The sequence below is a fragment of the Anoplopoma fimbria genome, chromosome 7 (genome assembly GCF_027596085.1).
Source record: "Anoplopoma fimbria isolate UVic2021 breed Golden Eagle Sablefish chromosome 7, Afim_UVic_2022, whole genome shotgun sequence".
Lineage (NCBI taxonomy): Eukaryota > Metazoa > Chordata > Actinopteri > Perciformes > Anoplopomatidae > Anoplopoma > Anoplopoma fimbria.
In genome coordinates this window covers 6,074,049-6,096,196 of record NC_072455.1, presented here as the reverse complement: position 1 = coordinate 6,096,196, position 22,148 = coordinate 6,074,049, and the positions used below count along the sequence as shown (strand labels likewise).

The window sequence follows — 22,148 nt, the reverse complement described above, 5'->3', positions numbered from 1 at the left end:
ATGGTGTCAAACCCACAGGAAATTTTTATGGAGATTTTATGGAGCATTTATGGCAGGTAACAACTTAGTTTAGTTCAAAACACAACTAAAAAGAAAGTGAATATTGGACTTACAGTGATCAGGTGGCCAGGAGCATGACTCTATATGAATGTTTTAAAGTGTATATATATGTATGTTTCAGCATTGTGTTGACATCTTGTTTTTCTGCCCCCAAGTGGCCAAAAAGTAAATGAAAGCAGCTTTAAACCTATTTGAGGAAAAACTAAATTAGTAGTCATGCATATGTAATTATGAGCATTTTGATTGCCTCTAAACGGTTCACAACATGCTCTCCAGCAGGGAGGCCCATATCTAACGATGCTAATAGCGCTAACTATTGCATAAGTGTTGAAAGAGCTTTACCTGAGGGGGGGCCCAAAGGTGGGTGCAATGTTTCTGCAAGGGAGTTGTAGTTTTGGGCGGCATTATCAGCTGGATCTGCTGTATCAGAATAGTGCAAATGGGGGTCTGTGACCTAATTAATCAGTGGAGCACACTCACAAGCACTAAATAAAAAATAAGCTCATACAACAACACAGACATAGACATTATTCTGCTACATCTTTACATAGATAATAGTTGTTTGCTGCTATATTAATGTTGAAAATGTCAAATACAGCTCCTTTAATTGTCTGTTCAGAGGGCAAACTACACCTAAACTGCACTATTTCCTCCATTTTATTGTTGTGTTTTATGTTCATATATATATATATATATACTTTTGTATACATGTTTAAATGTATATTTGTACATTGCAGTTAAATGTTTATACTCCTTTTGTTCTAATTTGTAGTCCTTTTTTTTGTGTTTATTTACAAGGATGTTGACCTATTTTAGAATAGTTTGCATTGTCGCAACTGTATGACAGCAACGTGTCGACGTTAGTGCCTCAGCTGCAGTGGCAATGCAACCCGAGCACTCGGGAGCGACGTTGCCTCTGTAGTCCATTCTGAGGCGCAGCAGAGTCGCTCTGGTTACATAGCGGACGTGTAGCGGCGGGGGAGGATGGAGATGCGGAGTAACAGCTAACGACGGATCGGCTGTGGTGTTCCCCCTCTAGACGTTAACAGCGACAGACCATGATGTGAGTATTGAACACTATCCGTTAATCAACCGGGGTGAGTGGCATTTAAATGGTTTTAGTCAACGTTTGAGAAGCTAACGTCGACGGTGAGCTGGCCGGACCGTTGGGCTCGAACGTTTGCCGGATGGGCTCGAACGTTTGCCAAACCGTTGGGCTCGAACGTTGGGCCCCAATGTTTGCCGGACCGTTGGGCTCGAACATTTGCCGGACCGTTGGGCTCGAACGTTTAGTCAACGTATGAGCCGCTAACGTCGACGGTGAGCTGGCCGGAGCGGATGGGCTCGACCGTTTGCCGGATGGGCTCGAACGTTGGGCCCCAACGTTTGCCGGACCGTTGGGCTCGAACCGTTGGGCTCGAACGTTTGCCGGACCGTTGGGCTCGAACAGTTTGCCGGATGGGCTCGACCGTTGGGCCCCAAACGTTTGCCTGACGTTGGGCTCGAACGTTGTCGGACCGTTGGGCTCGAACGTTGGGGGGTAACGTCACTGCATTCTTTCGGGATAAATAGATTTTTTTTTTACGCTCTCTCTACCGATGATTTCCAACGATTATCTTCGGTTACATTCACCTTTAGCTGAACGTTAAACGATATTTCATATTGTTACTAAATATTAAAGTGTGCAACCTCTGTTCCATAAAGGGTCCCGTGATAAAAAAAACAAAAAAAAAACAGAGATGCCAGCACATAGCCGTGTCCCACGCCCTTGTTTTGCGATGAAACGGCCCCATTTGATGGCGACGAAATCTTAAAAGCACATCAAATATAACGAACACGTACTCGTACGACCTCAAACTGAATCACATTAAACATGTAACGGTGCTTTGTTCGATGGCTGCGGCTACGTGTGTGCAACCCAACGACCCAGAGAGTAGACGGAGCCCCGGCCCAGCTCCGTTATGTTGCATTGGGGCTTTGTTTTTCATATTCATCCAATTAACGTTATTAACGATGTAATAAAGCGTTATTGCAAGTTATTAATACATAAATATATATGTTGTAATCATATCCTTATGTAACGTTAACCACTTCCAGCTGTGAAGACGAAACCCCTGACTAAATACTGATATATTATAATATATATGAACACATATTAATGTTAACCAACTATGACGTTATCTGTATCCAAGTCAACTAGAAATGGCCGTTTGCCAGTGAGGTTTTTTTTCATGTGCTGACTAAGACGTGGGTGATTATGTCGGTATGTAAGCTGGTTTTAATGAGAGTCAATTATGGGGGATAACAGTGTGCAAAAGAACAGTATTTAGGGTATTTTTGCTTGATAATGAACTAAATCAACAATACAATAGCTTGAGAAGGAAAAGAACACGAGGACTAATCGCTTCTCTCTGTTTTATATCATTGCAAATTGAATATCTTTGGATTTAGGACCAAAACAAGTGATTTGTGTCGGGAATTATTGAGGCTAAATGGTGATTTTTGATGATTAGGTGCATCCTGAGAACTTGTTATAAAAACAGCCTCCTTTGTTTGGTTTGTGAACAGGCATGAATTGTTTTGTCCTGCAACATCTGTGATTAATACATGTCAATCACTCTCTCGTTTTCCAGTGAGATGCTTCAAGTCACAGAGCTGAATACCAAATTGCCTTCTACTGTCAAGAGATAGCCGGTTTGCCGGATGGAGACCCAGGAGGAATGACAAAGTCACCTTCCCCTCAGGCGACGCACCGACATTTTGAGAAAATGCACTGGACCTGCGGACACGTTTTTCTGGTCCTGGCGACCCTCATCGCCTCTCACACCACTGGAGCTTTATCGCTGGACATGGATGGAAACCACACGGAAAACGGAAACGTGACAGACGGCGGATTTGTCCCAGTTGTGTTCACCAAAGTGCACCAGATAATTGCCCGTGAGGGGAGCTGCGCACTGATTGATTGCAATATCACCGGAGAGCCGTTCCCCAGTGTTCAGTGGTTCAACTCCCATGGAGAGCGTCTGGACACGGAGATTAACGGTGAGACAGATTGTACAGTTTCTTTAAACCTTCCTTCCTGTTCCGTTTGGCGCCACCACTGCCCGCCACTCAATTATAATTTCATTAGCAGCAAATGCAGAAGATTGTCTGGTTTATTATCTACTATAAATAAGGCTTCTGGGAGTTAACAATTAGACATTTAGGGGGAATTGGAGCAAGTTAGTTAGTAGTCAGTACACGTTTACATGCAAACTAGTGTGGGTTTCCCCCAGGAAATACTGTCACAGAGGTGGTAAGGAAAACACATAGTTTATTTAGTAAATGACCACTGAAGGAAACTCTGCACTTGAAAAAAACAGATTTAAAACACCTTCTGATTTTGTTGTTTGAAAAATCCCTTCAGCCAGCTCAATGAGGATCAACATGGTTTGCATACTGTGTTTCAAAATTTTAAGGGTTAGCCAGGGGGCAATTTTAAGCTACGGGTACACAATACAAAAATAGACACACATCCATCTTATTCGCTCCTAAAGCTAGTATTGGCCTGCTGCCTTGCTCAGAGACATTTTCATGTGTCAGATATAGAGCCAATAGTTTGTGTTGCAGAAATGAAACCTGGAGGCCTTGACTGTTGGGAAGGCTCAAAGAATCTGCAAATATATTTACACCTAGAAACTGTCAGTGAATAAAAGCAACAGAAATTTCATTGAGAGGATTACTGGCATACCTAATATAGAGAGGATGCTCACATAAATGTGGAAAAAAGTGTTGCCTCTCTGCGAGCGTAAACATGACTCCACAATGGAAAATATGTCGGTGGTGCATCCTGATGCTTTGATACACAAAAAGACACGGCCACATGGAAAACAATACATACAGGTGTTTAACTTATCCTCATATGCCACTTGTGTACTTACCAATCATAGTAAGTGTTCAAGTAGCCCCTCCTCTCTCTTTAAAGACAAAAGAAATGTTAACATTTTTAATTTACAGTCAATGAACAGGAAATCAACTCACCCACTGTGCTGTGTTATGAATGCAGCTACCAGAGCTTATGCATTCATGTCAGGTCCTGAAAATGCCATCTTCTGTTTCAGTGAAAAGAGTTAATATATTGTATAATCAAGGGCATTCAGATGTTTTGTCATGGTAATAGGGTTTAATAAGACCAGACAAGAGTGAAAAGAAAAGACAGACCTCGTGTTCAGTGCTGCTTTTACTCGTGGTTCCAGCCTGAATACATGTTCAGTATTATAAATGGCTCAATTATTGCACCTTTTGTCTAACAGCAGTGATTATTTTTCTTGCTGGGGTGTCAGGTGTTTACCAATAAGATCTAGGTAATCATTCAGAAAGTTTTTCCTACTGATTTTCAGTCAAGCCTAGCCTCCGTCGTCTGTGTTTTTGAATACTGTGATTCCCCTCAGAGAAGGAACTGCGGAGTGAACAGTGGTTTAGATGCTGCTCCTGTTGAAACCTGCCATCGAGAGAGGAGTGGCAGCGTTGTTATTATGACCCACAAACCCAGAGCAGCGTCTGCACCACCGCAGAGCCTCTCCCCTGGGCTACACACAGGAATATAATTAGGGAAGAAGAGTCTTTCACCGCAGCAGGCAGCACTTCACACGGCAATAAGCAGTATTTACTTACAGAGCAGTGTCACCGACCTGCCCTCTCTTGTTTCTACTGCAGATGTCGGTCTGTGACTCAGGCTGCTTCTTTTTTGTTTTTAACCCCCCTACAAACTAGCTTGTAGTATTGGGCAGCACATCAATCACATCACATGATCCGGCGGTGGAGGTAAAATTAGACATCCCGTTCTTGCATGAAGAGGCGGATGGGCGGGACGCTGCTGTCGGTCATGCTGCATTTCCTGACCGCCCATTCTTCTCCTAGAAAATGTTGTTATGGTCTCCTCCAGACTGCAGACTACAGATTTACAGACGCCTTCTGTGAAATCTGTCCGTCTTTTGTCAGTACAGCCAGCCACCCCATTAGATTAGCTTAGCATAAAGGCCGAACAAAGGGCAACAGCTAGCATGGCTCCGTTTGAAGGGAACAAAATGTGCATATCAACCTGAAGCTCACTAATAAACACTTCCTGTTTGTTTAATCTGCTCATAAACCAAAGTGTAGATCTACTATTTTAAGTCTCACTGGGGTTTCGTGTGAGACTGTTTCCCCTGTTTCTAGTCTCGGTGCTAAAGCTAAGCTAACCATCTGCTGCTCTCAGCTTGATATCAAACAGACAAGACCTGAGAACGGCCTCAATCTTCTTATCTAACTAACCCCCCCAACCAGAGAACAAATAAGCCTATTTCTCCCAAAATGTGGGGATTATTCATTTGAACTGCACAGAGGCTGTCACATCACCTTATAGGTCGATCAGTTTATCAGTAAAAATAACGACCTCATCACTTTGATAAGAGCTGATAAGCAAAGCAAATAATGGATTTACACCACACATACCGCCGGCAATCTGCACACACACATATATAAACAGTACACACAATGGTATTGGAACATTTTAATATATTTAAACAATAAAGTATGCATTTGACTATAAAGCACATTTGATCCACATTTGTAATTAAACATTTCGCTAAAAGTTCTGGTTGATAATAGACAGATGTGTCACTGGTTAACTCTTTTTTTCCAACAGCCTGGGTTTGAAAGTTATTGTGGGCTTTAACATTTGTTAAAATTGTGACACTGGAACATTTAATATTTTGTAATTTGAAAGAACTGACCCTTCAGTTGCGTTCTAACGCTTGTTCAACTAAGCCACACCAACATGTAAATAGATTGTTCTTGTTTTGATTACGCAAAACCTCAGCACACAGAGCAGTCACGCCACCTGTTTAAATATTGAAGGCATGGCAGGAATAATAAGGTCACTGCTACCCTCTTCTCTGAACCCACAATTTGATACAAATAGACACCACACGCTAACGTGGCACTTATGAACATCAAATGTTGAGATACGCACAGATGGAGGCCGATACATAAGATCCAAGTGCAAGCTGCTGTTTAAAGGTGCTTGTTTTTTCCACTGATTAATAAATAACACAACAAAACAATGTGTTCTCTTGGGCTGTCAAGACTCCACAAAAAATAGTTATAACCACGCAGAAGTACAACGTAAGCACATCTGAGTATGTTCCACTAATAAAGCGCTACATCAGCTGCAAAAACAACTGCAAAGGAGAGCTTACTGTTGAATCACACGGCAGAGGAACAGATGCATTCAGGGGATTTTCAGGGTTTTAACTGCATGGCCAGTGGGTTATGTAGCATCTGTGAATAATATTTTTTCCAAAGCAGGTCAGCGAGTCCATATTTCTTTACAACATGCAGTAAACAAATTGGTTTTAGTATTTGTATCACTTGATCTCACCGATATTTAGAATTTGCCTAACATTATCTGGTTATGACCTGTAGTTCAAAGAAAATGTTTGTTTACAACTTGGGTTTTATTTTTGATAGCTTTGACATTGTGTTCACTAAAGTAATTGGTGAAATCTCTGAATTTGGAACTCGCAAAAAAAACTCCCATCAGGGAACGAAACGCAAGAGTGACTCAGATTATCATTCAGGTTGTAAACAGAAGAAGAAGAACGTCAAAAACAAAACCCCAGTTGTAACAAAGCATAGTTTCCTTTTATGACTTGGCCGGTTGTTTGTTCTTACTCAGGATTTGCCGTACTCATGACCTTCCTCCGTCTCTCTCTCTGTAGGTGAGAAGTGGTGGCTGCTGGACACTGGCGTCCTCAACATCACGAGCATCGAGTTTGCGGACCGCGGGAAGTACACCTGCATGGCGTCCAACATGTACGGCAGCTCCAACTGCACGGTGACCCTGCGCGTGGTCATCACCAACGGGGACATGGGCGTGTACTACATGGTGGTGTGTCTGGTCACCTTCACCATCATCATGGCGCTGAACGTCACGCGCCTCTGCATGATGAGCAGCCACCTGAAGAAGACGGAGAAAGCCATCAACGAGTTCTTCCGCACCGAGGGCGCCGAGAAGCTGCAGAAGGCGTTCGAGATCGCCAAGCGGATTCCCATCATCACCTCGGCCAAGACGCTGGAGCTGGCCAAGGTGACGCAGTTCAAGACCATGGAGTTCGCGCGGTACATCGAGGAGCTGGCTCGCAGCATCCCGCTGCCGCCGCTCATCATGAACTGCCGCACCTTCATGGAGGAGATCCTGGAGGTGGTGGGGGTGGAGGACATGAGGCACACCTTCATCAGACAGGCGCCCGAGGGGTGCCGCGACATGGTGAGCAGGGCCATCGGGGGGAGAGACGTCTTCACCATCCTGCAGGAGAGGGAGATGGAGCGAGAGAGGGAGAGAGAGGGAGCGCAGCGAGTCTCCCGCCGGCGACTCGGACAACTCCTCGGTCCAGGATCAGCCGCAGCACATCGCCATCCAGGTGTCGGTCCACCCGCAACTCGCCATCACCGGCTGCTGCAGCATCGAGGTTCCAGGTCAATCAGAGGCGTCGCCCTCCTCGCCTCCACCGCCCTCCTCGCCTCCCCCTCCCTCCTCGCCTACACCTCCCTCCTCGCCTCCCCCTCCCTCCCCGCCTCCCCCTTCCTCCCCGCCACCGCTCGATCCTCTTGACCCTGAGGAGCAGCCCGAGGCGGAGGGGGAGCCGGACATCGAGCAGGCAGCGCCCGAACCGACAGAAGCGATTAATGCCCCTCCCTGCCAGGTGTTTTATGAGAGCCACGTGTGACGAGATAAACCGACCCCGGAGGAGCCATGAGTTATCCTGCTATGCATTTCCACTTGAAGACAACAAAAGAAAAGGTCAACAAAACATTTTTAATTTCACATTTTGGAAAGAAACAATCACATTTTTATTCATCTTTTCCCGAAGCGGAACAATCTGTTGAAACCTTTTTAGGCTGAGAATAAATCATACTTTTTTTTTTAAACACTGTAGGTTGAGCAGGCTGTTCACTCTGGACTATCATGCTTGAATGTACTTGAGAGGGGTAATCAATAATATTATTCATGTAATAAGCAGCGATTTGTAAAAAGGGACATTTCCTGTGTTGAGATTCTCATAGCTCAGGCTATTCTTTAAAAAAGCAAGGGTACGTCACTCAAAGGGGGAAAATGATTTTGTTCAGCTTTTAGTTTCTTACACTTGTAGGATTTGTATGATTAACACCAGAAATCTGCCTCAAGCTGCTCTTCATGCCGTTCTCTAAAAAAAACATGAAAGCTTCCTTCATCCGCTCAAGAATTCACATCCAGCTACTGTTACAGCTGATCTGCTGTCATTGTACAAGATCTTGCTCAAAGAGAGATGCATGCTGGACTGAAAAAGAAGATAAGTTTGGTCCCCATTTCATGATTGTACGGCCTACTGTATATCTACAAAAAAAACAACAATAACAAGTAAGCCAGGTGAATCTATGTGTGTACAGTATATTTCCTGATTGGGTCAAACACACCTCTGGGTAGAGTCTTTGTCTGTTTCCTTTGAAATATTTCAAGAGTATTATTATTATTATTACCCATTGTGGTGTGATTTTGTTCTCAGCTAGTCTAGCTAAAGCAGTTTTAAAAAAATATTTTGCCTTCTTTCTTCCTCAGTATAGAAGAGTAGCTTATTTTTCTCCGCCTTGTCAAGTTTCAGTTTTTCTTTTATTTAACTCCTGACCCGATCTCAGCATCGTCCTGATTCTGCAGAGGCTTTACAGTTGTCTTTCTGCTGCATGTGAAGGTGGGCAGTGGGAGTAAAAAAAGAACTCTTTCCTTACTCGGCTATCGGTCCAGTCCAGTGGTGGAGATGAACTGGATGCTGTTCTGCTTTTTCTGGTGCTCTTGAGATTGCTTTTTTTTTTTTTTTGTAGTGGAATAAAATGAAAGTGCTGTGTTAAAAAATAACAAAAAAACATTGTTTCCACCATTTGGTCAGTTGTGTTTCATACATCAGTCACACAAACATAATTTTTTAAAACTGAAATGTCTGATATACCTATACCTGTATATATACATTATTAGTAATAGTATCACCCAGACATAAACACTAGTGCATCTACTATGACTTCATGTTTCATCCTCCTGTAAAAGTTTATTTATTTGGGAATTTAACTACTTTTTCCTACAGTCATCCTTTTTAAAAGTTGTAGCCTGTTAGATGCTAAACAACATTTAGCAGATCAACTGCACTATCTACATTTATATATAAGATAAATCTCTAAGTCGTGAGGCAAAGATACTGCGCAGGGTGAAAGGTCGTTGCTTCAAAACCCTTTTCAGTCTTTAAAAAACACATTAACACTACTTAGAAATTAGTTAAAAAAGAACTCATAATTCCAGAACTTGCTTGAAAGAATAAAGTTTTTAAGTTTTATTAAGTATTAAATCTAGTGATATTTACCTGTATGTCCATTAGTATACGACAGGAACTACTAACAGCTAGTTCAGCATTCTTAAATTGGGGCCAGTTGGGTAAAATGTAAACAGATATAGGCCAAAATGAATGGGGTTAATGATGTAGGCTACAGCCAACTTGGCTCACATTGTTTCAGCCAGTTATAAGCTCGTCTCTACTCATGTGACACAAACCACATGTGACAGAAGAAAAGGGATCTGCGTACCTTCAGACAGCTGTCTGGAATAGCAAAGCTGTGTGCAGGAAGAAAAAGGGGTCAAATGAACTGAAATGTCCAATCCACTGAAAATATGTACTGTCTTACTTTGGACATGTGGGTAAAAAGTCTCCTTAAAGAGTCAAACCACAGCTGTGGTGTGCAGATGTCAAGGTCACAAATACAACGTGACCATGACAATATACAACCAGATTTATTTCCAAAACCTCTCTTTAACTCCGCTAACAAATATTTTAAAATGTGTGAATTTTATGTGGAATTAGGAGGTGAAAATCTCATTTGTTTTTCTTATAAGGCAGACGCAGCAGAGGCTTAAAGATGCCAAGAGGGACTAAAAAAAAACCTCTCAGGTTCAGACGGAGCCATGAATGATAGATGTTCTGTAACGGGACACAAGGAGAAGACCTGCAGCAGTCTGTCTCTCAGCCACATTCAAACTCTGCTTTTTTTTCTACAAAGGCTGGTTTGTGTTTGTGATGGGCCCTTGTCACCTCCCCCCTAGACTCAACCTTTCCTAATTCACTCCCACCCCTGGGTGCCAACAGTAAAGCCACTGTTAACTCTAATAAGGATGCAGACAGACGCTGCACTGTTGAGCTTCTACAAGACTGAAGACAACTTCTGTGTTCATGAGTACAGACAGAACTCACTGTACAGTAAAGCTCATTGTCAATGACTATTCTCCCTCAATGTGAAGTATTTCTCTGAAACAGGATTTGAAACTAACAGGGAGTGAGGAGATAAAGGCTTTTTGATTTGAAAGAGCAGTAGACTTCTGGTGCCCCCTACTGGTGCAGGATGACGTCTGTGATAAAGATGTGCTGAAGTGGTGAAGTATTTAATTTCAATAACGTTTTGGGGTTTGCAAAGTCATTAAAAAAATGAATCATTAAAATCAAAGCAGGAGAACCAGTTTTCTTCACTTTAAGTCTCTAAAAAAATTGTAAAATTTTAAAAATAATGAATCCTACAAGCACCACTTTCAAACACCACTTTTTAGAACAGAGGGAATGATGGGTAAACTGGTCTTTGTGTGTAAAATTTGTCAACTGGTCCTTTCAGGTGTCCATTTTATAGTCTTTAAAATATCAAAATCTGCTCATAAAAAATGCGGGACCGAAAATCTAAATTGTTCCGGAGCGTCTGATTGTATTACAGTCTTCATCAGCAGATTGAGTTTAGTCAGTTATGGCACTTTAAAGACTTCTCGTTCATGTCGGTTTAAACGTTGAGCTTCACATTTCATTCTTTGGACTTGGAAGTGCAGAAAACTTTATCGGCTTTTGAAGGCCACAAGATATGATCAAAAGCTCCAGAACAAGCAAGCAAGTGGACCTTGAGTTGGAAATTGCTTTGGACACAAGAAAAACAAAACATGATTATATTCCTTATGTTATGTAAACATGGATATCTTGTTGCCAGCAGTATTGTCAAATATTGTCAAGTATTGCAAATTTCCCCGCTGCGGGACTAATAAAGGATTATCTTATCTTAAATTTTAATACCCCACCAGAAAATCTGCTGAAATTATAATTTGTAAAAAAAAAAAAAAAAAGATGGAAAATCCAGAGTGAAGCTAAGCTGTGGAAAAGCTGTGTAAGGAAAGAAAAATTAAAGGGACAGTGTGCAGCATTTAGAGGAATCTATTGGCAGATATTGAATATGAACAATGATGTTTTCTTTAGAGTGTCTTCACCTGAAAAATAGGAATCGTTTTGTTTTTGTTACCTTATACTGAACCGTTTATATCCACATACGGAGCGGGCCGCCGTGTTTCTACAGTGGCCTAGAATGGACAAACAAAACCCTGGCACCTCATAGTGACATTTGTTCTTTCACATCAGCAACTAAAGTGTCAGTTAGTTGCAATTTTCAACCTCAACCCTAGATGGCGCCATAATCCCCCACACACACACACACGTCACCTTTAAGCACCGACACCACCAGCCATTGCAACTTTAATAGTTTTGTTCCTTTTTAATTTAAACCAAAATTTAATCTTTACATATTTTGTTTTTTTAAATGTACAATCAAACAATCAATGTAATCATACATAAAATTCTTCATAATAATCCACAACTCTATCGACACTACCCATAAATAAAAAAAAAAAAAAAAAAAAAAAAAGGAGAAAACATCGAGATCAGTATGAAATACAACGTTAGGCAACACCACTGGTTAACAAATGTTCTGCTGCCTGTAGACACACTGCGATGGAAACAAGTACACAGGATGAACCCGACCTTCCTCACACACACACTCTCTCTCTCTCTCTCACACACGCACAAACAGACACACACACACACACGCCACTCTACAGGTAAAGTGCTACCGCTTGTCCTGCTTCATCTTCTCGACATCACTTTATTTCCCTTCATCGTTTGCACTAAAAAAGGATTGCGTCATGTTAAGTGTTCTGAGGACAAAGTGGGAAATGTCGGTCGGAGAACAGGTGTTTCTTTTTTAGTTTTAGGATGAAATACAGATGTGAAAAGGCAAAAAATCTGCTTTAACTAAAAGCAGCGTGCAGATGTAGCTGTACGAGTTTGTTTTACGTCGATGTCAGTGGTCGTGAGATGATTGACAGGATATGACAGAAGAATTATAAGGAAATTAGATTATAAATTCCACTGTTCTATGTCATCATGTTTAATCTGCAGCTGGTGTGTTTTGCTGCACAATCAAGTATCAAGTCTGGAAGAAAGAAGTTCTTCAACTCTGAAACTGTTTAATTATTCATTATTTGTGTCCTTTGTAAAGTTTGCTGATCACAGCTTCCAAAAATGTGAGGAATTATAGCTTTACAATGTCTAACATCATTATGATTTGAACATGTGGTCGGACAAAACAAGAAACTTAGAGACGTTAATTTGGGGTATTTATTCAAATTTGGGCCTCATTATTTCACCAAGAAAAATCTTAATTGTTAGTATTAAAACTTTTTAAAATCTCAGTGTGTTTGAACATTTAGTGACATTTTATATTGGTTTTGATTTCCTGTATTTTACATTTTAAAGCAAAGTTTATTAATGTAAAATTCTAAATCTTATTACCCGAACGACGTGGACAAATTCAGGAAAAGAAAAATCACCACCACTCACTTAAAACAGTGCAGATTTACAGTTTTGTTTTGCTTCAAGCCATAAAAACTTAATTGATTACAGCAGGATCAAAAGTCTTAAAGTAACAGGAGTCGTAGTTTGAGAAGAAAAACGAAATTTGATATATTTTGTTTCCTGTAACAGAGAACACAGAATAACTCAACGTGGACACTTCTTCTTTTGTTTTGTTTCCTTTACGTACACACATTTGACCTGCCTTCACACTGAATGAATCAACGAGAATGACACACACACTCACACACACTCTCTCACTCACACACACACACACTCACACACAGCTGAAGCTGGCTCAGAAATTAAATCACACACTCATGAAGGTCTTACTTTTTCCAGTTTTTTTCCTTCTTACAGGGAACATTTTTGTTCTTGAAATACAGTACCCATCATTATCTGACCCCAACACACACACTCACACACACTCACTCACACAGATACACGCACACACACACACCTTTGTTAAAGCCATCCCATTTAGACCAACGTGCGTCCGGGGGAAGAAGCCATGCCGTTAATGGCTTTCTGCAAAGTTTGTTGTGTGACGCGAGAAGCAGGTGCACGTCCTCTCAGTTCCTGTGGTAACCTGGCTGGAATGTAGTGGTGCTAGGTGACACACACACACACACACACACACACACACACACACACACACCCATGCACACACACGTTCTCTCACAAACACACATTTAAATCACAGGTAAACAATGTACTTCTCTGGAGGACGGACAGGTCTGGTGAGTGAGCAGGGGGATGAGGAAAGTGAGTTTTTACTTGAAACAGAAGCCTGGAGGTTTCAAGGTCCCTCATCGCGTCCCTCAATCGGCGGTTCATTCTGACCTTTGACCCCTGCCAGGCAACGTCTACCACGACCTCAGCGGAGAGAGACAAGGGCGAGGCACATGAAGAGTGCAAACGGGTGTCTCTTTACAGGTTATGTGTATGTGAAGAGAGATAGCATGCGTGTTTGAGGTGTCTGCAAGTGCAAAAGTGTGTGTTTTTGTGATCTTTGTACGTGTGTGTGTGTGTGTGTGTGTGTGTGTGTGTGTGTGTGTGTGTGTAAAAAGTGCATTCCCCATGTGTTTGCCGTCAACCCCCGTGACCTCTGTGTGTCCTCAGCAGCCAGGATCATAATAACAAAGTCTTATATCGTGTCTATTATCTCTCACAGCCGGTAAGTCTCTGGGGGCCACAGTCAGTCCGCGAGCTTCAGGGTCTACAAAGCTGAAAACTAAAAAGAAAAACAAAAAAACGGGGTCCAAATGTCAGAGATTGGAGCCGTCCAGGAGGTGCACCTCCTCCTCGCTGTCGTCTCCCGCTCCCCCACGGCCGTCCTGGAAGGAGCGGATCAGTTGAACATGATGGACTCGGGATCTTTGTTTGCCATTTGAGCCATGTGACGGAGGATATCTTTTTTTGTGATAATACCAAGAAGCCGCCTGCAGGGGGAGACAAAGGAGAAGGGAGGAAAGAGAGAGAAGAAGGAGGAGGGTTAGAGGAGTGAGGAGTTGTTGGTGGTTTTTGGAGTGAAGGAGAGAAAACATCATGCTTTTGTTGGCTAGTTTTGTTCAAATGGCGAGGAGGTCTTCAATTTAAATTAGATTTATTGGAATCATAAAACGCATTTTATAGACATTGAATGATTTGAAAGCCAACAAAAACACGAGTCCCTGAGGAAGCAAAAGTGAGCAGCAGGAGAGGAGGGAGTGAGTTACTAGAAGGGAAAAAAGGAGTGACAGCAGGTCTGAAACAGCACCCAAACTACCAGAGAGAGGGGTGCCATTTCAGACGCTGCCACAACTGTTTTTATGTTATCTGTCCAAAAAGCTGACAGGAAGGAAAACCTGGATCCTACAGGGAGACAGGAAATAGTGAACAGGAAATGGAGAAAGAGTTAGAACCTCTGAGAAGGAGAAGAGGAGACGACCCCATCACAGGACTCAGAAATCTTTTCAAAGGACGGATGTTGAGATGGATATTTAAATTTTAAGGACGCACCACTTTTAAGTTTATTACAACTTATCAATCTGCTTCTTATGCAAATATTTGAAAATATCATGCACTGTTGAACAAGCTGGTTAAAAAGTACTTTTTTTTAGCAAACACTTTGACATAAACAACACTTGCTCCAACATTTTATAAAGATATATTTCTATATTCTTGTAAAAGAAACATTTCTTTGACAAGCTGTCTTATGCTAGTTTGTCTTTGATTCTTTCGTCTTTTAATACCTTTTATAGTTAAAAGGTATGTAAGACCACTAGAAACAATCAATCAACATCTCCATGGTGATGTAAGCGATTTCTGACTCATGTGACAGAGTTTCCTCCTCCTTCTTCTTCTTCTTCTTCTTCTCCCTCTACTATAGAACACATTTACTGGATGGACCCAACTAACAAGACCGGGTCGGTACAAGTTACACGTCTCTAAATATTAAAGGTTAATCCCGCTGATTCAAGATCACATTGCAGGCTGAGTAAAATGTAAACTGGCTTTCATTTGCCAGCTGTTTAAACAAGATTATTGTGCTCTTGAATGCAGCTGTGAATGCAGTCTGAGGTCAAGAGAAGAGGAGCATCTGAAGCTGAGAGCAGAGCCAGAGGAGAGCAGAGCTGAGCTGGGTCCAACAAACGCTCAGGAGGCTTGGTTTAAATACTGTCATATGGACTCAGGGAGTTCAGCTTCATTTGAACCCTAAAAAAAAAAGCAAAAAAGTGCAGACAAAGGGAGTGAAAACACACATTTGGACCCAGGTCTGAGTGAGAGGAGATGACCTGTAAAGGGGTGTAGAGCTACAGCTACTGAGCAACAGGAAAAATGAAACACTGGTGAGACGACACACAGATCAGACCCGGGTTGAGCTGCTGAGATCCACGACTGTCTCACTTATTTTAAAACCAGCGAAATAAACAAGAACAGTCGTAGACGCTCGGGGTGCCGGGTACAGGTCAGAGTGTGAGGGGTCAGTGGGGGAAGGTTATAGTCCTTGTTAGCCAGCAGTGTCCAGAACAGTTTTACGTATTTATTCCAGGTGACGACTGGAAACTCTGATTTGGTGAATATTTTTTATGACTTTTAATCCTGGAGAGTTCACAAACATGTTAGTTGTGTCATATTGTCTGTTTGACAAGTTATCTCCAGAAAAAGGAAGGTAAATCCTCTCAAACACCATCTAGGTCTGGGTGTTATGTATCTAAATCCTAATTAATTTTCTGTTTTAATGTAATTTTTATCCTTTTACTAATTTTAAATATCTTTTTTTTTTTTTTTTTTAAATGTGGATTATTCTTTAATTAATTTTCTCTCTCCCTTTCTCTTTTCCCCCCCTCTTAATCGTATTTATGTAATGCTCCAGATACTTTACTCGACAGTTCATCGTATAGAGACAGACCGATGATATTAATTTCTTGTTCCACGGTAAACCCGTTTGGTAGCGTTAGTAATTAGTGCTGCGAGTGTGTATTAATGTGTTGTCTTATTTACGGCCTAGGTTTGTTTTCATTAAACCTAACAAAGTGCCAAATGAAATACGTTGTTCATGTCAACATATTAATACAAACGGTTCTTAATCATTCATTGGCTAAATTTGTACCACAAACGATGTCTCCAGTTTGGAAAGTAAATCTGTGCAAACCTGCAGAGAGCATGAATGTTTTTATTAGAACATAAATCAGTCTATCTTATCTCTCTTTTTATAGGACAGGACACGGCTGGCTAAGAGGAAACATTGGCGGGTTAAAGCACAGGATTAATAATTACTTCATCAGGGTCATTTTTTAATCACCACAAGCTAACTAGCCGGGTCACTACGGCACTACCAGCACCAGTCAACACCACAACGTCACTGCACCACAGCGCTCACTACAACTACGGAATGAGGGAAATACGGGGATGAATCAGAATCACTAGAGATCTTCCCCCCTCTACCTCCCTCCTAATAACAAAACACCATCCTCTAAAGATAATTAAAACAACGGTGTTCTGCTTTTCCCAAGGCGGCTAGCTACTCGCCAAGTGGTTGTTAAGGCGACGAGTCAGATGTCGTCAATCTGTGGAGACACAGGGGGCGAAAACGGTGCGAGAAGGGAGGGGGTTTAAAAAAACAAAAAAGAAGAAAAAGCAGTTGTTAATGAAGATCGAAAACTTGAGGGCTGGTGAAATCTAATAATGTGACAGGATGATGGGAAACACACAACGGGCGTCATGGTCACATGATCGCAGACATGCTGAGGTATTACATCCACTGTTGAATCTCAAATATACAGAATATAACTAGAATGATATCTAAACACATCTAAGCTAAAAAGCCAAGCTAGAAAAACCAGACGTAGCTTGGTGACCATCTTATTAAAGTGCTAGCATGATGCAGCTCACACAACACCGAGCAGCAGAGCTACAGAAGACACAGATGCAGTTTTGATGGGGATGAGATGGAAAGCTGCAGACTGGGAATCTACTGAGCCCCTTTCAGACATGGAAACTGTAGCAATACTGACTTAATCTTTTTGGTAAAGTAAAGGCTTTTTGACAAAGAGTTTGGGACCAAATCAAAGATCTTGAGCTTGAGAAATGATATGGAAATAAGGCATCATAACTTATTGACCCTTAGTAGAGCTTGATAATAGGCCGTTACATTATGTTTAGAAGCAAGTTGGACAATTATGATACGAAGAATAAAAGATGGATTTTAAAACTTATTTAGTTAAACTCTGTGGCTTCATTAATGACCATCCTTCGGGACACTCGTCTCAGCTTCTCCCTCGTTTTATCAATCCAGATTTCAGCGTGCATTTTTTCATCCATGTCATTATTTGTGGGATAAAAACAAAAGATCAAGCAGCGTCTTTTATAGCCTGCAATGTGACAGCGCTCAAGCCTAGGTATCAATGACAAAACGTTAAGATTATGACTCATTTGATTAATGTTTGCTCACATGCTGCATGAAGTACCTTAAAGCAGAATGCCATTTTTTTAATTCTCTTTTTCCACCATGAAGAGGTGAAAGTACTAAATATATTATAACTGGTTCAATCACGCTTAATTACAATGTCTTCTCATCCATGTTGGCTTAAAAGTGACACATAAAAAGATCATTTTTGACCTTGATGTGGTTGAAAGTTTTGTGTATAAGACTATACTTAAATGTCAGATGTATTACTGCTGTCCTAGGGAGCGGAACAAGACTCTTATTTAACATTTTTATAGGTTTATTTGTTGTGCCTTTATGTCAATGTGAGGTCATTTAATTTAGACCAGAACTTAACCTGAGACATTTACCTGGTATTAGAGTAACAGTAAAATAACTTTAACATAAAGGTGTTAAATTGCCAGCATATTTCCTTAATGAGTCACATGTCTGAAAGGGGCTCTGCAGTGATGTGGGTGACAGTTCCCATAGAGGTCCAACATTGCAGGACCCAGAAAAAAACACAAGGAAGCACTTCTATATACGATGACTCATAAAAAACTGCTACCAGCGATGAAGATGGAGGTCAGAGAACGTCTACAGATGTTTCTCTACGATGAACGACTGCATTTGAGGTGAATCCACACCAAACCAACCCACGAACAACACAGAGCAACAAGTAAGTGAAAAAAGAGGAGGAAGGCCTAATGTGAAGCTGGGAACTGTCAATAGTTTCTCACACCAGGTTTACATGCAGCCCTCTTAAGAGGCGGGGCCTAAGAGACAGGTGCAAAAGTGTGGGAGTGGTCACGTGTGTAAAGGGGTGGGGCTAGTCACCAGGGGCTCCTTGTGCTGCTTGAGCTCCTCCAGATGCTCTAATATATTCTTCTTTGTGATGATGCCCAAAACATTCCTGAAACACACTGCCGTTACTCGGTAAACTGCCCAAAAAACAACAAATAAACAAAATAAAACAAACAGAAGAGAGACAGCAGCAGCACAACAACATACATAACAGGTTGCAACTTAAAACATCTAACAGAAAAATTTACCTTAACATAAAAACTAAATCAAAATAAACAAAATTAAACTCAATAGACACGAAAACAACAACACTTAATGTTATCAATTAACTTAACATGTATATTAATGGATAGTTTATGACTCAACTATTAAACTAATAAGTCATTACCTTAAGTTTTTAAGTGATTCACACTCTTTGAATTATTAAGTCATTTTGTTGTAAGCAATTTTGATGCACTGGATTCCCAATATTAACACGACAGGATGCACATTCATTTGAGTGTTATTTTGCTGATTCTCTTGAAATTCATAAAAAGAATTGCCAAAAATTTGGATTGAAACTGTAAAAAAATAAGTCTGGTTTTATTTTTCATAGTGTAAATAAATCACATGAAAATAAAACAAAACAATTATTTAATCATAGTACCTGTTTTCTGTCTATCAAAAATGTATACAGCTTTATCCTCTTCTATTCTTGGTTTTGATTGTAAAATTCGAGTTGTCAAAGTATAGAATAACGGCTGCCTTATCATTAAAAATGTGAAAAAAAAGATTTTAGCATAAAGAGATAAATGAAAACAAACACTGCTGCACAGCTCCTCTCCGGTGATTGTCAGAGCAAACTGAGAGAAGAAATTTTAATCTGAAAAAATTAGACTGGACCTCGTGAGTTTGACCCTCATGAGACATTTATATTCAATAAATGAATAATTGAAAGGCTCATGGTCTGAAAAAAAAAAAGTGGGAAAACAAGTTTCTCTTTCAATTTTTTAAAGCACACATCAACATAACTTTATTTACAGGCTATATTTCCCAAAATGATACCTGTTATGTAGTTGTAGTTAGTTTGGTCAGCTCAGTTTCTTCTACTGAGGTGGTTATTGCTCGGTGCGGGGGGTAAAGGGAGTGCAGGCCAGGCCATGCAGATTACAGGGTAAATCAAGGGATTTTAGAGAAGGTACATGTTTGTGCAAAGTTTGTTGACCTCAGATGGGTAAGTCAATCATAACAGCACCAGAAAAAAAAAAGAAAAAGGATGTGAGAAGGAATTCCCCTTCTGTTCTAACAGCACATCCTTCCTAGACGGTTTTGATTTCCTTACTTACCCGTTGTGAGTGACCAGACACTGGCGCAGCCCCATCTTTCTGAAGATGTCCACCACGATCTCCATAGGGGTGTGGTCGGTGACGGTGAAGGGACTCATGTCCAGGATGGAGCGCAGTTTGAGGGGCCGGGGGCTGTCGGCCGGCAGGGTGGGGGCGTGCTGGGTGAAGTAAACCCTGGAGTTCAACATGATGCCCTCCTGCTTGCGACGAGCATTTTCTGTTGAGAAAGGAACGAGAAAATACATTATGATGATCATGAAATATGTCTTAATTTGTCACTGTGGTGATTACAGAGTACCATTCTTGTGCTCAGTTACCGATAGCGATATTGATGTCCCTGCGCAGAGCGAAGCCCACCAGCCTCTGGGACTCCTTGGACACTATCACAGGGAAACCATTATAACTGGTTTCATTGATGGTGCTCTGCAGCTCCTCCACCGTCAGGTCGTCCTGCGTCAGCACGGCTAACGGCGGGTCGCTGCGTCGAGGCCTCATCACCTCCCGGGCCAGCGTGACGTGTGTGAATTCCTCCTTGGCGTCCAAGAAGGGGTAGCCGTTCAGACGGATGTGGGCCTCGTAGATCCCCTCGCGGCCAAACGCGTCGCCCACCCACTTGCTGGTCATGACGGCGGCCATGAGGGGGACGATGTACTCCAACCCACCGGTCAGCTCGAAGACGATGACGACCAGGGAGACGGTCATACGGGTCACTCCGCCTGGAGAGAGAGGGAGACGTGAACATGAACACACCTCTAGACAAAAATGTTTTTTTCTTTTATATTCACCAGAATGAACGTTAAGACTTAAAATATCCAGAGAGTTAAATACCAGACATATAGTTGCTTCAATATAAAAACACAGAGGCAACTATACTAAAAAAAGCTGATTATACAACCTAAGGTCGCAGTGAAAGATCATCTATCTTAGTAAGGCAATATGTCTATTTATACGAATGAATATTTGTATGTCACCAGTGCAGTGACATCATTTTACCTGCGGTTACATTTGTCCCTTTCTTTTAATCAAGTAAAAATAACATGATGATAGTTACTTTAATTTGTTTAACTTTCTAGAAAAGTGAACATTTGGAAACCAAGAGAATAACTTCTGTATTTTAGTGGAAAAAGTAAGAAACAATCATTTAATCTTTTAGGTTTACTCTGCAGAGGTATACCTTTTGACAAAGAAAAACAAAATGTTGGAATTTTGGTCACAAGTAATTTAATTTCTCAATAGTGATATTTATCATTACATAGTAAAAGAAAGTCAAATGAGAAACCCCTTATTGATAAACTAACCTGATATGACTGTTGTTTTTTGTCTAGTCTAGTTAATTAAATATGTGTAAAAACAACGTAATTTATCCTCCTGAAGCAAAAATCCTTTAAATCAGGTATCACTTGAATTCATGCAGCTATTAAAATGGACAGCAGCAATAACAGCATAGAAACAAATGTGAGGTTTAAAACATTAATATCGTCTCTCACATTCTGACCAACAAACACCATTCTATCTATAAACAATCACTCTGTTATCTGCTGACTCACCCAGACATGCGGCGGCCCCCACCATGGCGTAAAGCCCCGGAGTGATGCAGTCTGCTCCCACCTCGCACCACTCTCTGAACAAGAACCAGTCATGGTGATAATAGGCCAGCTGCTCCACGGCGATGCCAACGATTCGACCTGCGATCGCCCCGATGGCCATGCTGGGGATGAACAAACCGGACGGCACCTAAGGATGACAAACAGGAAGTGGTGTTAGTGTCGATAAAGACATGAAGGGTGAAGCATCTGTGGCCCCCAGTTAGGAAAAAACACCCAGGCATCACCTTGAGTCCAAAGGTGAATATGGTCATGATGATTTTAAAGATGAGCGCCAGGCAGAGCTGCCACATGGCGGCGTAGACGCCGGGCCCTGCCGGCCGGTTGGGGTTGTCCGTGAAGGCCTTGCTGCCGTTCATCTGGCTGCGGTACTGGCAGAGCTGCGAGGACTCCAGCGGGCCGCAGTCGGTGAACAGCTCCTTTATCAGCTCGCTGGTGTTCTGGCGAGTGTACGGGTTCGGGAAAGCAACCACGGCTGTGATGGCGGCAACAAAGATCACCTCCAACACCGGGTACTTGCCTAAAGACAGGGACAGAGCAACATGTTATAATGTGTGAGGCCGTAAACATACTGTGCCTTTAACAAGGACCTCAAATCAAATACTGATGCATATTCATTAGGCTTTAAGAGATCCATTCCTAAAATGCCTCTAATGTCAGTGACAAAATCTGACTTTTTGTGATGGTCTGTGGA

General features: G+C 41.6%; 2 protein-coding genes across 8 annotated transcripts in view; one reads left to right on the top strand and one right to left on the bottom strand.

Moving 5' to 3' along the window:
* Positions 1 to 948: 948 nt before the first annotated feature.
* mfap3l (microfibril associated protein 3 like) lies at positions 949 to 8,597 on the top strand. Its single transcript, XM_054602030.1, is given in 4 exon segments — positions 949 to 1,123; positions 2,694 to 3,102; positions 6,801 to 7,417; positions 7,419 to 8,597. Coding segments are annotated over 3 exon segments (1,329 nt in total). The 5' UTR covers positions 949 to 1,123; positions 2,694 to 2,780; the 3' UTR covers positions 7,809 to 8,597.
* Positions 8,598 to 11,318: 2,721 nt separating this feature from the next.
* clcn3 (chloride channel 3) overlaps positions 11,319 to 22,148 on the bottom strand; it is a 35,365-nt gene continuing 24,535 nt past the window's right edge. For 4 of the 7 annotated variants that reach the window (XM_054602022.1, XM_054602025.1, XM_054602026.1 and 1 more), the window contains 6 exons: positions 21,682 to 21,974; positions 21,398 to 21,584; positions 20,168 to 20,566; positions 19,851 to 20,067; positions 18,559 to 18,634; positions 11,319 to 14,254 (listed from right to left, as the gene is read on the bottom strand). In XM_054602022.1, the coding sequence (XP_054457997.1) occupies positions 14,081 to 14,254; positions 18,559 to 18,634; positions 19,851 to 20,067; positions 20,168 to 20,566; positions 21,398 to 21,584; positions 21,682 to 21,974 (1,346 nt within the window). In that variant the 3' untranslated portion in view covers positions 11,319 to 14,080. Of the gene's footprint in view, positions 14,255 to 18,558; positions 18,635 to 19,846; positions 20,068 to 20,167; positions 20,567 to 21,397; positions 21,585 to 21,681; positions 21,975 to 22,148 lie in introns of all 7 variants that reach the window. The other 3 variants (XM_054602024.1, XM_054602027.1, XM_054602028.1) reach the window with 2 other exon arrangements.